The sequence below is a fragment of the Balaenoptera physalus genome (assembly GCF_965194825.1).
Source record: "Balaenoptera physalus genome assembly, chromosome: 10".
Taxonomy (NCBI): domain Eukaryota; kingdom Metazoa; phylum Chordata; class Mammalia; order Artiodactyla; family Balaenopteridae; genus Balaenoptera; species Balaenoptera physalus.
In genome coordinates, this window is record NC_138889.1 from 14933859 (window position 1) to 14947285 (window position 13427).

The 13427-nt window shown below is 58.1% G+C and overlaps 1 protein-coding gene across 27 annotated transcripts in view; it reads right to left on the reverse strand.

The window, feature by feature from the left end:
* The window catches only part of PHLDB1 (pleckstrin homology like domain family B member 1), a 45547-nt gene that overhangs the window by 9219 nt on the left and 22901 nt on the right, over nucleotides 1-13427 (reverse strand). For 9 of the 27 annotated variants that reach the window (XM_082411000.1, XM_082410999.1, XM_082410998.1 and 6 more), the window contains 12 exons: nucleotides 11893-12021; nucleotides 11376-11531; nucleotides 8992-9102; nucleotides 8730-8819; nucleotides 6234-6407; nucleotides 5619-5879; nucleotides 4044-4184; nucleotides 3781-3883; nucleotides 3259-3303; nucleotides 2307-2601; nucleotides 2119-2209; nucleotides 565-711 (listed from right to left, as the gene is read on the reverse strand). In XM_082411000.1, the coding sequence (XP_082267126.1) occupies nucleotides 565-711; nucleotides 2119-2209; nucleotides 2307-2601; nucleotides 3259-3303; nucleotides 3781-3883; nucleotides 4044-4184; nucleotides 5619-5879; nucleotides 6234-6407; nucleotides 8730-8819; nucleotides 8992-9102; nucleotides 11376-11531; nucleotides 11893-12021 (1743 nt within the window). Of the gene's footprint in view, nucleotides 1-564; nucleotides 712-2118; nucleotides 2210-2306; nucleotides 2602-3258; nucleotides 3304-3780; nucleotides 3884-4043; nucleotides 4185-5618; nucleotides 5880-6233; nucleotides 6408-6797; nucleotides 6903-8006; nucleotides 8151-8729; nucleotides 8820-8991; nucleotides 9103-11375; nucleotides 11532-11892; nucleotides 12022-13427 lie in introns of all 27 variants that reach the window. The other 18 variants (XM_082410988.1, XM_082411013.1, XM_082411006.1 and 15 more) reach the window with 17 other exon arrangements.

Consider the following 13427-nt stretch of genomic DNA (forward strand, 5'->3'; position numbering starts at 1 on the left):
AAAAGCCCAGGGTTGCCTGTTATGTAAGGCTGGATTCTCGTCCCAAGGAGAAACTAGTACATTCTCTTTTGGAGATGTAAACCGAAAGTCAGAGTGAGGCCAGCTGCTGGTGGTGGGGCCTGGAGCCAAAGGGTCTGGTGGAGTGAGGCTCGGACAGCCACAAAGCCAGGAGCAGGAGGGCATCAGGGACCGGGAAGGAGGTGCAGTGCAGACTCACGAGGCAGAGGTGAGGCCCCTGCGAGAGGCCAAGGGTAGCCACCCTGATTCTGACTCAGCTCCCATCACTGGAAGGCCTGTCCAGACCCTCTTCTCTAAAAGGTGGCCTGCCGCATCCCCACAACCCAATCAACACACACACACACACACACACACACGCGCACGCGCAAGGGCTTGAACAAGCCCTAGTGAGTGGGTCCCTATTCCTTGGGGCCAAACAAGTCCCAGGTAGAATTCTGCTTGTGCAATCCTTTCTGGAGAGAACAGGCTCTACAGCCCAGCAGGGGTAGTACCCTGGGATATCCCAACCCCTCCTCAGCCCTACCCTTAAGCCCACCACCCACTCACCTGCGAGAACTGCTTCTCCCGCATCTTGACCTCCTTCTCCACGAGCTGATGCCTCCGGGCGCTCTCGCCCTGCAGCCTCCGTTCCACCTGCTCCCGCCGCCTCCGCTCTTCCTCCAAGGCCTGCCGCCTCAGCTCCATCTCCCGCTCCTGCCCCCAAAGCCCGGGCTCAGTGCCCACCAGTGCCCTCTTCCCCCCCAAGTCCCCGCCACCCCTCCTCAGGCCGGGGCAGAGCCACAGGAGGCACCCACCTCAGAGGGCAGCCTGGCATGAGGGGCCGTCATCCTCCAAGCCCACCCTAAGGACCTGGCTGACAAGGGTAAATGCCTTAAAGTGAGACCAACCTGGCTTCAAATCCTGGCTCTACCACCACTATGAGCTCTGGATCCTGACAAACTCCCTAAGCCTCAGTTGCCTCATCTGTAAAATGGGGCCAAGAGTGCCTACTCCTGGGATTGTAGCGAAAATTAAATGAGATCATGTGAGTAAATGCCCATCACTAACCCTGGCAGGAAGGAAGCACTCAATAAAAAAATGGGGCTTTTATAATTTTATCTGAATTCCTAGGACATGGATTGTCTAAACAACCTAATCACTAAGTGAAGGCCCTCTGAAACTCCAAATGAGAAACATTTATAGTTGAGCTTCAGATTTTATGCGGAAAAAATGAAGTTACGAAAGCCATTATCAAAACATTTTAAGTCATTAAAACAAATCATTAAATACAGAGCATGTGGGTGATGTTTTATATGTCTTCATCAATGATAACAACCTCCATATTATTAACTCCCATCTGTCATTTCTTCCCAGCTCGAAACTTAGCAGAATCTCCTTTTTCTCCATTTGTCAAGAGATGTTTATAAATCTGCCCTCCTCTGAAGTAAATAAGACTAAGAGGCCTTCTTTTCTGGTTGATCTCCTGCTCTCCGGGTCCCACTCTTAACTCCAGACATGCAGAGTGCCCGGATGATAGAGACAGACGAGCTTCTGCAGATTCTCTATTTCACCTCCTCCCCAGGCACAGTTTCCTCAGCCTGGCTGTGCCTAAGATGAACCCCTGGCCCCTCTGCTGTGTTCCAGGCCCATCGGTAGGCAACGTGAGGCCCCCGCAGCCAACACCTCTGCTCTGGCTTGGACATCTGCCTTCTCTCTGTCCCCATCCTTCAACCCCAGTTCCTAGCCATCCCCAAGAGGAGTGACCTGGCACTCAGGTAGACAGGAATCAAAATTTCTGTGGTGGCCAAACGTCCACAGAGGTGAACACACAAAGACTGGAAGCTCCCATACGGGAAATTCACCGTTAGACACTGGGTCCTGCCTCCCCTTTTCCTAAGAGCTGTGAAAGTGGTCATCTCGCCAAGCCTCCGCATCCCCCACTTGAGGAACATAGGCTTTGAAAACACTCTTCCTCAAGGGACTGCTGCGAGGACAACGTGGGTGAAGGGGCCTGGGGAGGAGTGGAGGCCCTTGGCGGGCGGAGGGCAGCCCTGGGGCCCCGCGCCTTCCCCAGTCCCCACCCCCACCCCCCGGCTCCGCTGTGGCCCAGATCTGCCTCACCCTCGACTCCATGAGCCGGCTCTTCTCCGCATGAGCTTCTTTCAGCATCTTCTCCATTTCTTCCGTCTTCCCCACATCCAGGCCGCTGGCACTGGGGAGGCAAGGGGAGGAGGCACGCGGTGGAGGCGGCGGCCGTGGTGTGGGCAGGACAGCGGCGGGCCGTCGCGTGGCGGCCGGGGCGCGGGTACCTGGACATGGTGTCGGGGGAGCAGGCCGAGTTGCCCCCCGTGGAGATGCTGGTCTCCATGCTGTCTGAGCTCTCCAGGCTCAGCGTGTCGTAGGCGTGCTCGCCCTCCTCCCCTCGCTCCCTGGCCGCAGGCAGGTGGTGCAGGATGGAGTGATGCAGGAGTGGCGGGAAGCCCGAGGGCCCGGCTGGGAAGGGGGCGGCCCCGTGCAGGGCGTCCCACTGGCACTGCGCCTCAGCCGCCGCCTTCTGCTTCAGCTCAGCCAACCGCCGCCGCTGCTCCTCGATCACCTGCTGCCCTGCAGGAGCCACAGGTGGAGTCACGGTGGGCACCCCACCTCCCCAGGGAGGACGCCGGCAGCATCACAGACGGAGGGAGGAGGCGAGCGGGGAGAAGGTAACACGGGCAGCCCCCTTGCCCCCCACCAGCTTCCCTGAAGCCCCCGCAGCTCCAGGTCCGGCTGCCCTGGCAACGCTCCGTCGCCTGCACAAATGGCCACAGCCATGCAGCCTGACTTCAGCGCTCCCACTGTGTCCTGAGCCCACACGCGGCACCGGACCTGCCCAGGTGGGGCCCCGGCAGCACGACGGCCAGGTGGCTCCAGCTCACAACCATGGCCTGAACAGGTGGGCAGGGCACAGGCACCCACCCTGCTGCTGGGGAAGGGTGAAGGAAGAGGTGCTGGGAGCCCCGTGAGCACCTACATCGATGCAGACCCCGCGGCGATGCAGAAGCAGGAGCGCCAGAGGCAGGAAAGGAGGGAGGGGAGACGAGGCGGAGCACAGCTGAGGCAGGAGAGAGCTCAGCTGGAGGGGTGAGGCCAGCCCAACACCCCGACCCAACTCAGCCTGGGAGTCTGCCTGCGGCCAGTGGGGGCCTGCGCAGAATACATCATGCGGATGCCCGGGCAGGGGCTGCCTGGCCAAAGCAATGCCCTCAATGACCAACGCTCTACCTGCTGGGTCGTCAGTTGGGAGGGGCTCGGCAGGAAGCGACTCGACTGGTAGGGGGGCCCCCAGGTAGAGACACAGAGGGGACGAGAGGGGAGAAAGGCACAGACTTGGACTTTCAAAACAAACAAAATGCACACGAGCAACCAGGACTCCTGGGTCCCTAGAGCCAATATCTTAGGGAAGCATTTGTGGAGGTCATCAAGTCCAACCCCCTGCCTCCAGACAGGATAACGTCTATCCCTACTCAGGTCAACAAGCATTTCCCTTATTTGCTGCCATCTCTAGGAAAGATCTCACAGCCACCCCCCGCCGACCCTTAGTCCCCTGCCCTTAGTCTTCTGATAGATAGCCAGGAATCTCTTCTTTAGGTATCTAATCCAAATCCTTTTTGCTCTTGCCTAGATCCCAGTTAAAGGAAAAACATCCTGGGAAAGGCGTGGGCACGGATGAGGTAGGGTGGAGAGTGCGTGGCAGATGTCCAGGGCCCCCAGGAGAGCAGGTGGGCTGGCGTTGCAGCCACTCACCCTTCTGCTGGAGGGCCAGCTGGCGCTTGGTCTCAATGTCCTGCAGCGTGGCTGCCAGGTTGCGAGGAAGGCTGCTTGTGCCATTCTGGGCGAGTAGAGTGCTCTGCGGAGGGAAACGGAGCATTGGGACCCGAGGCTCAGAAGGCACCTCCCCCCACCCTCAAGGCTCTCATGGGTGGCTGTGACCTCTCTCCAGTGTGGCAGTCTCCATCCCCCACCATCACCACCCTGCCACGCACACAGCCCTCCCACTGTCCTCAGACCTTCGGGGAGGGGCTACGGCCCAAGGTAGCCACGCTGAGCTGGGAGGAGGAGGAGGAAGAGCCAGAGGAAGAGGGGAGGGGGCCACTGCGGGTCCGGGACAAGGGGCTAGTGGCCTCACCATCCGTCTTGGAGCGGTAAACCTGGAGGGAAGAGACACTGTCTGGTATCCCCGGCTCCCCCACTGGCCACCATCCCCATGGCATCTAGGCTGGCTGTGATCCAAGGTACTGCCCCAGCACCCGAGGCCTCTGTCTCTAGCTGACAACAGCACTGAGCCTCCTGGGCCAGCTCAATGGACAGATGTTATTGGCAGCTGCCAAGCCTCCTTTCCAGGCTGCTCCTCCTTGGGCCAATCCCTGGTCCAACCCTGCATCTTAGAAAGGACAGTGTAAATCAACCCATGTGAGGAGTTAACACCAATGGGCAGAGCTGTACAGGTGACTGACTGGAGGCCGGGGCTCCCTCTGGTCCCAGCTCTGCTGCTAAGGGGCTGTGACCTTGGGCCACGCACCTCCCCACTCTGGGCCTTGGCTTCCTTATCTGCAAAAGGAGGGGGTAGGGCTAGACTAAATAATCGCCAAGCTCCCTCACAGCGCTAATGTTTGGTGAATATGGTCTTTGGAGTCAAGCACCCTGGCCCTCGGTGTAGCCTCTGCTACTTCCTAGTTGTGTGACCTCGGAGAGATTACTTATCTTCTCTGGGCCCCAGTGTTTGATCTGTAAAACGAGAGTTATCGTTATCTACCTCAAAGGCCTGTGGTAATGATTAAATGAATCAAAACATGTAAAAATCTCAAACCAGCTGGGCACAAAACAGAAATGTCACACAAATTACTCCCAAAGGAAACATGGAATTTTAGCTGAGATCACAGTCTTAGAGGTGCAATGTCTTCACTCAAAGAATGAATCTTGAAAAAAAAAAAAAAAAAGAATGAATCTTGAATGGGGCATTGGGGGGTAGGGGGGTTCAGGCCCTACAGCCGGTCAGTGGAGTGACACTTGGGGCAGAAGACTGACCGAATACTCTCCCCCCACCCCGTGGTCAGCAGCTTGCTGCAGGCTCGAGCAGGGCCATGCCCCCAATGGCAACTCTGAGGAGTCTTGGGCATGTCCTCAGGGACTTCAGAGCCTTTGTCCCATTCTGTCCTGCCTCCAAGTGTCACCCCTGGGGAGACCAGGAGAACAAAATACTGGCAACTCTCCTAGGACACACAAGTTCCAGAGACAACAGGCTCAAGAGTGCGTCAGGCCAAGACCGAGTGAGAAGCTCTGGGGTTGAGGGCTACCGAGGACAGCATGAGGCACGGCTGCTCCCGAACCTCCTTCCACTGGACAGCCAAGCACGTCGCCCTCGGACTCAGGAGGCTGGCCCTCCACACCCGGAGTGCCAGGATGGCTGCCCAAGAGGAGACCCTCACTCCCCTCTCAGGGTCCAGAGGCCCCTGTTGCCCCGGCTGCATTAACCCCCCACCACCTAAGGCAGCACTGCGGGGCTGACGGATCGGCAGGAGGTCCCCGGAGCAGAGAGGAGCGGGGCCTGGGGAGGGAGGGGTGGGCAGGGGAGGAGGGGTTACCTGCAGCTGACGGGAAGCTTTGGCGGGCAGAGGCGGGGGGGAGGAACGAGGGGAGGCCGCAGCGGGGCCGGTCCCCAGCCCGGCCATCAGCTCCTGGTACCACTGCTCTAAGTCTACAGCGGGGAGCAGCAGCTTCTCCATCTGGAGGGGGCGCGGGGAGGAGGACAGGGGACGGGAGGGGAAGGACGGAGAGGAAAGGTCAAGGAGTGAGGGGCGAGGAAAGGGGAGGAAAAAGGAAGAAAAGGGCAAAGAAACGGGAAGCTTGGAGGAAGGGTAGAGGAAGGCCATTACCAGGGAAACAGACAGGAAGGGAAGGGAAAACAGGAACGAAGGAAGGGAGAAAGGAGAGCATAAGGAGAAGAAAACACAGTGAGAAAACAGTTGCCGTGAACGTGCTAAGGGCAAAGAGAAACAGGGCACAACTCCCAGACCACAGACACGTGCTACGCCAACCACGGTGCCAGCCAGCCGGAGCCACCCCCCCCCCCCGGCAGGCAGCGCTCCCCCCCGGGGGCCGGCTGAGGGCTGAGACGCCACTGCGCACGGGCAAAGCACACACAGACAGAGCCACGCCACTAGTGGGCTGCGGGTGGCAGGAACACACAGACCACCAACCTGGGCTGAAGGCGGGATAGAAGCGAAGGAGGAGGAAGAGGGCAGCGCAGGAAGAAGGCAGGTGGTGGGAACCAGGTCCTGGGAGGCAGGGGCCCAGGGAGGCAGGCCTGGCGCGGGCACTGCGGGCACAGGCAAGGTGCCCCACATGGCCTTTAGCTGCTCAAGCGTCACGTACTTGGGGGAAGGCCAGACACAGGAGGGAATACAAGAGGTTAATGGGACCGGAACCCAAGAGATGGCCCTGCCCACGGGCAAAGGAAGGGTAAGAGTAGGACACACAGAGCAGAGTAGGCTTGTAGAGCCCGGGAAAGCCAGGGTCCTCTCAGCAGGATGCCCTCACGCTAGAGCAGAAGGCCTTCCCTCCTTGAGCCATCAGGAGCTGAAGAAAGATCCCGAAGCCCCAGGCAAGAGAACGAACCACTCCCAAGCCCCCTGACGCGAGCTGCCCTTCTCCCTCACTGCTGAAGACAGACCCTGCTGCCCCCTAACCCAGGCCTCAGGGGCAATCGAGAGCCTCCATGAGGAGGCCCTTGGGCATAGGTGGGTTCACTCGGTGGCTGGTACCTCACTGTCAGGCAGGGGCTGGGCGAGCGCGCTGGGGGAGGTGGCAGAAGCATAGGGGTCCAAGCAGGAGCACAGCTGGAGAAACTCTGCCAGGCTCACATACTCCTAGGGTGCCCGGTGGGAGGGGGAAGGGTGGGCAGAGAACAGGTTAACAGGATTCAACCAGGTACCTGACATCCACACTCCATGCCAAAGGGCCATCACTCCATTCAATACAAAATCCAGAGCAGGGGTGCGTGGGGAGCTCAGCTGCCCACTGTGGCCTCAGCTGGCTGCCGGGTAGTGGGGTGGGGGGCAGAAAAGGGCAGGCAGAACTGACTGTCTGTAGGCTCTTCTTAACCTTCACTCTTGAGGCTGCCTTGGCATCCGGGCCCTGCCGCGGGCAGACCCTGAAAGCCCATTCCTGGGTTTGCCCTGGGCTAGGGGCAGGTGAAGGAGCCCGAGGAAGGTCTTCCAGGAGTCCACCAGGGACCAGGACCCACCTCCCAGAGAACCTTTCTGTCTCCAACACCTTGGGCATCCCCAATGAGGCACACACATGCATCACTGGGCACCAGTCACAGCATTCCCATGGGTCCCCTCACACCCCATCTGCTGGAGCAGGAGCTGGAAGGAACAGGAACTGCAGGCACCACTAGGGCCTGAGCAAGATGGGCCCTGAGAAAGAGACCTTAGCAGGGAGTAGCTAAAAGCCCAGAGAGAAAAACCAGGCCACTGCCCAAAGGTTAGGACTTGGAAAGATGCTAACACACCAGATCGTGGGTTGGGAAGACAGGGACTGTGGTATTCTCTGAGCACATCCTTAGAATTCTGAGCTTATCTAGGTGTTGGGGACATGGTAGGCATCCAAAATGCATGCAGAATCAGAGTACAGGATCCTAAGCCTGCCCTATCCAGGGGAGCCCATCCTGACCTAGCTCCAGAGGGGGACTGTCCTCCAGGGGTCACACAAAAGGAAAATGAGCTAGCAGGTCCAGTGTGCTGTGAGAACTGATGGATGGCATGCAGAATATATGCAAATTTATATGCAAATTGATGCTCTGATTTTGCATGGGATGCCCAGGCACCTAAGGAACAACAAACTGGCCAGACAAAGGATTACTGCCACGCGCCCTTCAGCTGGGCCATTGGGAGGAGCTGAGCGCAGAAGCTCAGCAAGCAGGCAGACAGGCAGTGAGTACAGCAGAGCAGGCAGTTAGCTGTGATTACCTCTTGCGCTTTGGGGCAGAGCTGAGTGGAAGCAGGTGGGGTTAAGGGACCAGAGGAGGCCCCAGCCTGAGAAGACCCTGGGAAGGGACCCAGAGCCGCCATCCCCAGCCCCACCTCTGAGGACTCGGAGATGAGCAGTTCAGCCTACAGAGAGGGTACGTGTGAGGGGCCTCAGCCCTCACACTCAGCCCAGCCACCCCACCCCAGGCCCAAATTGTTTGCGCAATGAGGCAGGAAACTCGGCACGTCCTGGTTGAGCCTCACACACCAGGCATGCAAAGACTCAGGAAAGAACGAGCCCCAATGCCCACTTCTGAGCCTGTAGCCTAGTTCCAGACAGAAGCCCAGGGAGCGCCAAGATCAGGACCCCTAGATCCCTATGCTGCCCCTTGAACTGAGTCCACCCAGCCCTGGCCCTCACCAAACCTCTGAGCTGCCATCCTCCCCACCCGTGCCTCCTGAATCCCCCAGATGTGTTCAGTCTCCCGAAATGGTAAGATCAGTGGGCTCCTGGGGGCCAGAAAGGCAGCTGAAAAGCAGCAGCCGGTAGCCATAGAGGATCCAATCCCAGACCTCAGAGTCATTCCTACTCAAATTTCTCCAGTTCGGGAAAATGCCCCCATATTCAACCTCAGCTGTTGGGGTGAAGGCACCATGTGTTTCTCCAGAGCCTCCCAGGAGACCCCTTGGGCCTGAGGCTGGGGCCCAAACCAACCACGTTACCTCTTTGAGAGTCGACGTGGTCTTCGGGAAAGCCCTGCCCCCTGTGAGCGAGTGGTATCTTCTTTCCAACATAGCCAGTTTCTCCTTCTCCTGCAAGCCCAAAGCGGCAGAATCAGAAAGGAGTGGGAGTGGGGCAAGGGGCCCCAAGTAAAGGGGGATCCCACCTGGCTGGCCAGTCTCCACCCCAGCCCTTCTGCACTCACCTCCCACTCCCCCAGCCCCTCGCCAGCCCTCATCCCCCGCCCAACCTGACTGGGGCTACCTTCTGCAGCAGCTGCAGGGAGGCATTCTTATCCCGGGCTAGGCGTTCTGACTCTTGCACAGCCTGGGACCGGATCTGCCCAGCCTGACTGTCCAGGACCACCAGGTGCTCCTGGAGGAGATGGGGGTAGTGGGTCAGACCCTGGGCAGACAGGGCTGAGCCCGAGGTGAGGCTTGGCCGTCTCTGCTGCCCAGAGATCCTGGGCTTGGGTGAAGGGAATCAACTAGTCCTTCTGTTCGGCCTTGTCTCACCCAAGGAAAACGCAGGCTGCTGTGGTCGGCTCCCTCACCCCTCCCTCGACCAGTGACCCCATGCCACCAGGCACACCAGCCAGAACTCAAGTTCCCAAATCTCTCTCCCCGCCCGCCCCAGTCAACGTGTCCGGAATCCCAGAGATGCTGACACGTTCTCCACCTGCCCCCGTGCTTCCATCCCACTGTCACCACCCCAACCCAGGCCCTCTGTTTCCTGGTCTGGACTTCTTCACCAGCCTCCTGCTTCCACTCTCTCAACTTTCTGATCCACCCCTACACTGCCACAGAGAGCTTCCTAAAATGGCCTTTGAGGTTTGTTTTTGTTTGCTTGCTTGTCTGAATTTTCTAATCTTTTTAGAATGTATATTACTTGAATAATTTTTTTTAAATCCACGAGTAAGGGTAATCACTCCTCTTCTCAAAATTTTTCAGCAGCTCCTCATTACTCACAGGATAAAGCACAAACCCCTCAGCCAGCACTCAAGGGCTCCTGGAACTGGGCCTCCACTTTCCACACTCCCTCCTACCCTGAGCCCTCGGCGGCGTACGCTCAGCTCGGCCCTATTGTAACGTCAGCGGTGCAGGTGTACACTCCCAGGCCTTTCTTATACGGTTCTCTTTGCCAGGAATGCTGTCCTGTCTTCTCCACCCATCAAGAGTTTATTTATCCTCCAAGACCAGACCCAATGCTATCTTCTCTCCAACATCTTCCTTGATCACCACTCAATTCCTTTGCTCCTTGCTCTGTGCTCAAATTATTCCATATCACCATTTGCCTTGTATTGCTGTTACTTGTGAATATATGTCTCCATCACCACCACCCCGCCCAAGCTGTCCGATCCAAGGGCCGGGCCAGTGTCTTTTTTGTCTCCATATCCCCAGTAGGGCTTAGCGCAATGCCTGGCTCAACAATCATGTGCTAAAAGGAAATGAAAAGATAATAAGTGAGAGAGAAGGAGAGGGGCTCGGGAAAAATGGGCTGGGTTTAGCCAAGGAGGGCTTCCTGAAAGAGGAGGCCTTAAACTATCACCATTAAGAGCAAGACATAGGAGAGAAGGGAAGAAGGGAGCTGTACTAAATCTGGGGTCAGCCCAAGCAGCCTGAAGCAGACCAGGTGGTAATCCTCACAACAAGATCTGCAATTTACTGAGAACCTGTCAGGACCCAAGAACTCTACTAAATGCTTTGCATGTGTTACCTCATTTAACTCTCTTACGAGGCAGATGCCTTTACGCCCATTTCACTGATAGGTAGATGCATTTGTAAGGCAGAGCAGCTCAGGGAGAGAAGCAAGGGATCTGGACTCAGGGGGAAGTCCAGTGGCTCCCCACTTACCACCAAACTCAGGCTAGCCATCAAGCCCCACTTTTTGACACCCCTCCCCAATCTCACTGCCCTCACCTCCCACCCACTCACTCCAGCCTGGCAAAGTGCACATGCATGCATATGTGTGCACGAACACGCAAGTCTCAGCCACAGGTGTGTGGGCCGCCTGGCTCCTCCCGCTTCCCCTCACTCACATCTTCCTAACTCTGGCTTAACACAAGCCTCCTCCCAACTTTACATCCCCGCCCCAATACCCTGTCCTGGTCTGGCTGAGATCAGGAGGAGACATCACAGCATCTGGAGCTCCAGAACCAGCCAGGATGCGATACCAAATCCCCTTGTTTTACGGCTCAGCTGAGCCAGGGCTGAGCCAAGGCTGGAACCCAGGTGCTGCCTTTCTAGTACCCCTGGCAGGCTCTAATAGCCAGATCTCAGGTCTTTGTATGTGTCCCAGCACTTCCATCAGAGAGCTCTACAAGGGCAGGAGCAAGTCTCCCCTTCAGCCCCCTCCTCCATCTCCATTTCTCCCTTCCCTGCCCAGCCAGGGCCCAGCTCTGAATGTGAGCCCAATCCACTTTCCACTGGAGGACTGGGGGGAGTCAGAGCTTAATAACAATAGCTATTGTTCGCTGAGTGCTTACTATGATCATGTCCTATGCTGTCTTCACATACAGCATCTCCTTTAGCGCTCACAACAGCCTGTTATTGTTCTTGTTTTACAGATGAGGAAACCGAGGCTCAGCAAGGTGAAGTCTAGCCGGCACTGCGGGCCTCGCGGCAGGGATGGGGGCCGGGGGGGCGCACCTTCCTCTTGGCGATGCTACGCAGCAGCTCGGCCTTGCTCCGGAGCAGCCCTTGGCCAGCCAGCTCGCGCTCCTCCTCCACGCGGCTCTCCCGCTCCAGCTGCTGGAACTCCAAGTCTTCAAAGAGCTTTGTCTCAGTCTCCAGGGCTTCTGCCTCCTTGAACGACAGTAACAAAGGGGATCGGGTGGTGCTCACGATACCGCTCTGCTCCTGGAAGGCCAGGTCACAGAGGTGAGAGTTCTGGGGGCTGGACCCGGGGAAACGGAGGAAGGGACCTGCCCCCACCCCGCCCCCTTTCCTCCGCTCGGCTCTGCCCCTTTGCCGGGCATCGCTGCCTGCAGTAGCAGAAAGGAAAACCTCCATCCCCCCCAATCCTTCCCCGTCCCCTCCAAGCCACAACACGGACCCTGGCGTCCGGCAGGTACTGCAGGGCCCAGGCGGTCCCGGCCCACCGCTCCTCTCTTCCGGGCGGGCGGCCCTCGGGGGCGGGGAGGGGGCGGGGGCTGGTGAAACTGACCCTTCTCAGCTGCTCCTGTAACTGTTCCCGCACTGACTCGGGGCAGTTATCGAGCTGCGTCTGGAGCTCGGCGTAGAGCGCCTGGCGGGCCTCCAGGTGCCTCCGTCCCGCGGCCAGCTCCGCCCTCTCCTGGTCGCCGGAGGGGGAGGGGGCGGGCACAGGGGAGAAACAGAACACACACTCCTCAACTCCGGCCCGGGGCAGCGGCGGCGCGGGGCGGGGCGCAGGGAAGGGGGGTGGGGTGCGGGGAGAAGAGAAAGAAGGCGGGGAACGAAAGGAGTTTAACCAGGAGAGGAGAGAGCAAACAGGAGAAAGGGAAATAAGGAGGAAGAGGTGCAGAGTGGGAAAGGCAAAGAGCTGGGGTGTGAGACAGGACTGGAGGTGCAGGCGATGGTGTCACAGGCAGGGGTGTGGGTCCCAGGCAGAAATGTTGGTCTCTTGGAGTCCCTTGAACTAGAAAGGTTTGGGCAAGTCCTAGGAATAGGCCCTCTGTTTTCTCTCCAAACCAGTCAAAGCCAAAGCTGGTTCCACATCACAAACACGGAGCCTCTAGCTGCTGTTCCTCCCCCTCTTCCGCTTCCCAGAGACCAAAATTTAACCCTGGGAAAAGGGTAGAGTTGGTGGGGATTAAATCCAGGGGTTGGGTGTGAATTGGGAGCCGAGGATGTTAAAGCTACAGCAGTGCAAAAAAAAATAAAAAATAAATAAATAAATAAAAAATTAAAAAAAAAAAAAAAAAAAAGCTACAGCAGTGCAGTGGAGGGGACCCCAACCCAACCCCCTTGGCCTCCCCACCTCCTGCCCAGGGTGGGGGTGGGGTGCTGGCACTGCAGGCTGAACTTCAGTAGGATGAGGGTTGCAATTAGTTCGGCCCGTTGCCATGGTAATAGGAGCCCCAGGAGTGGGTACAGAGAGGAGGTGGATGGCTCTGTCTGGGTCGAGATGACACCTCTGAGGGTGGGAAGGGGGGATGCAGGGAGAAGCTGGTGAGTCACCCCTCCGAAGGACAGGCAGAGGAGAAAGTGTGATTACTGATTCCAGAGCCAGAATGGGGCCATGGGCTGGGCGCTGGGGAGGGAAGCTGAGGGAACCTTCCCCACTGCCACCACCACCGCGCGGCCACCACCATCGCCACCTCCACCTCAAATAACTGGGCCCAGAGAGAAGGCAAAGTTCATGCCTCCAGGCAATGCCAGGTCAATGAGAAATGAGGTTAGACAGGTTCCTGCTGAAATGCTGAGCTTCACCCTGGAGTCCTTGCGCTGAACCCTGCCTCTGTGTGCCCTCCACCCCACGCCCCCATCCTCATCCAGCAGAGGAGGGCCTGATCAGGCCAGTTTCTGAGGTCCAAGCACTTCCCCATGCTTGGACTCAGCCTTTGCAATACCCTATGTTCTGAATGGATCAGGGGTGGGAGTGGGGAGAGACCTACCCCTTCCCACCCTCTGGATGGAGTATTTGAAATCGGGAAGCCCCAGAGGAAAGCTAGGAAGGGTAGCCACTGTGTGGCAGAGAGCCCCTGTCCGTGCCCTCCC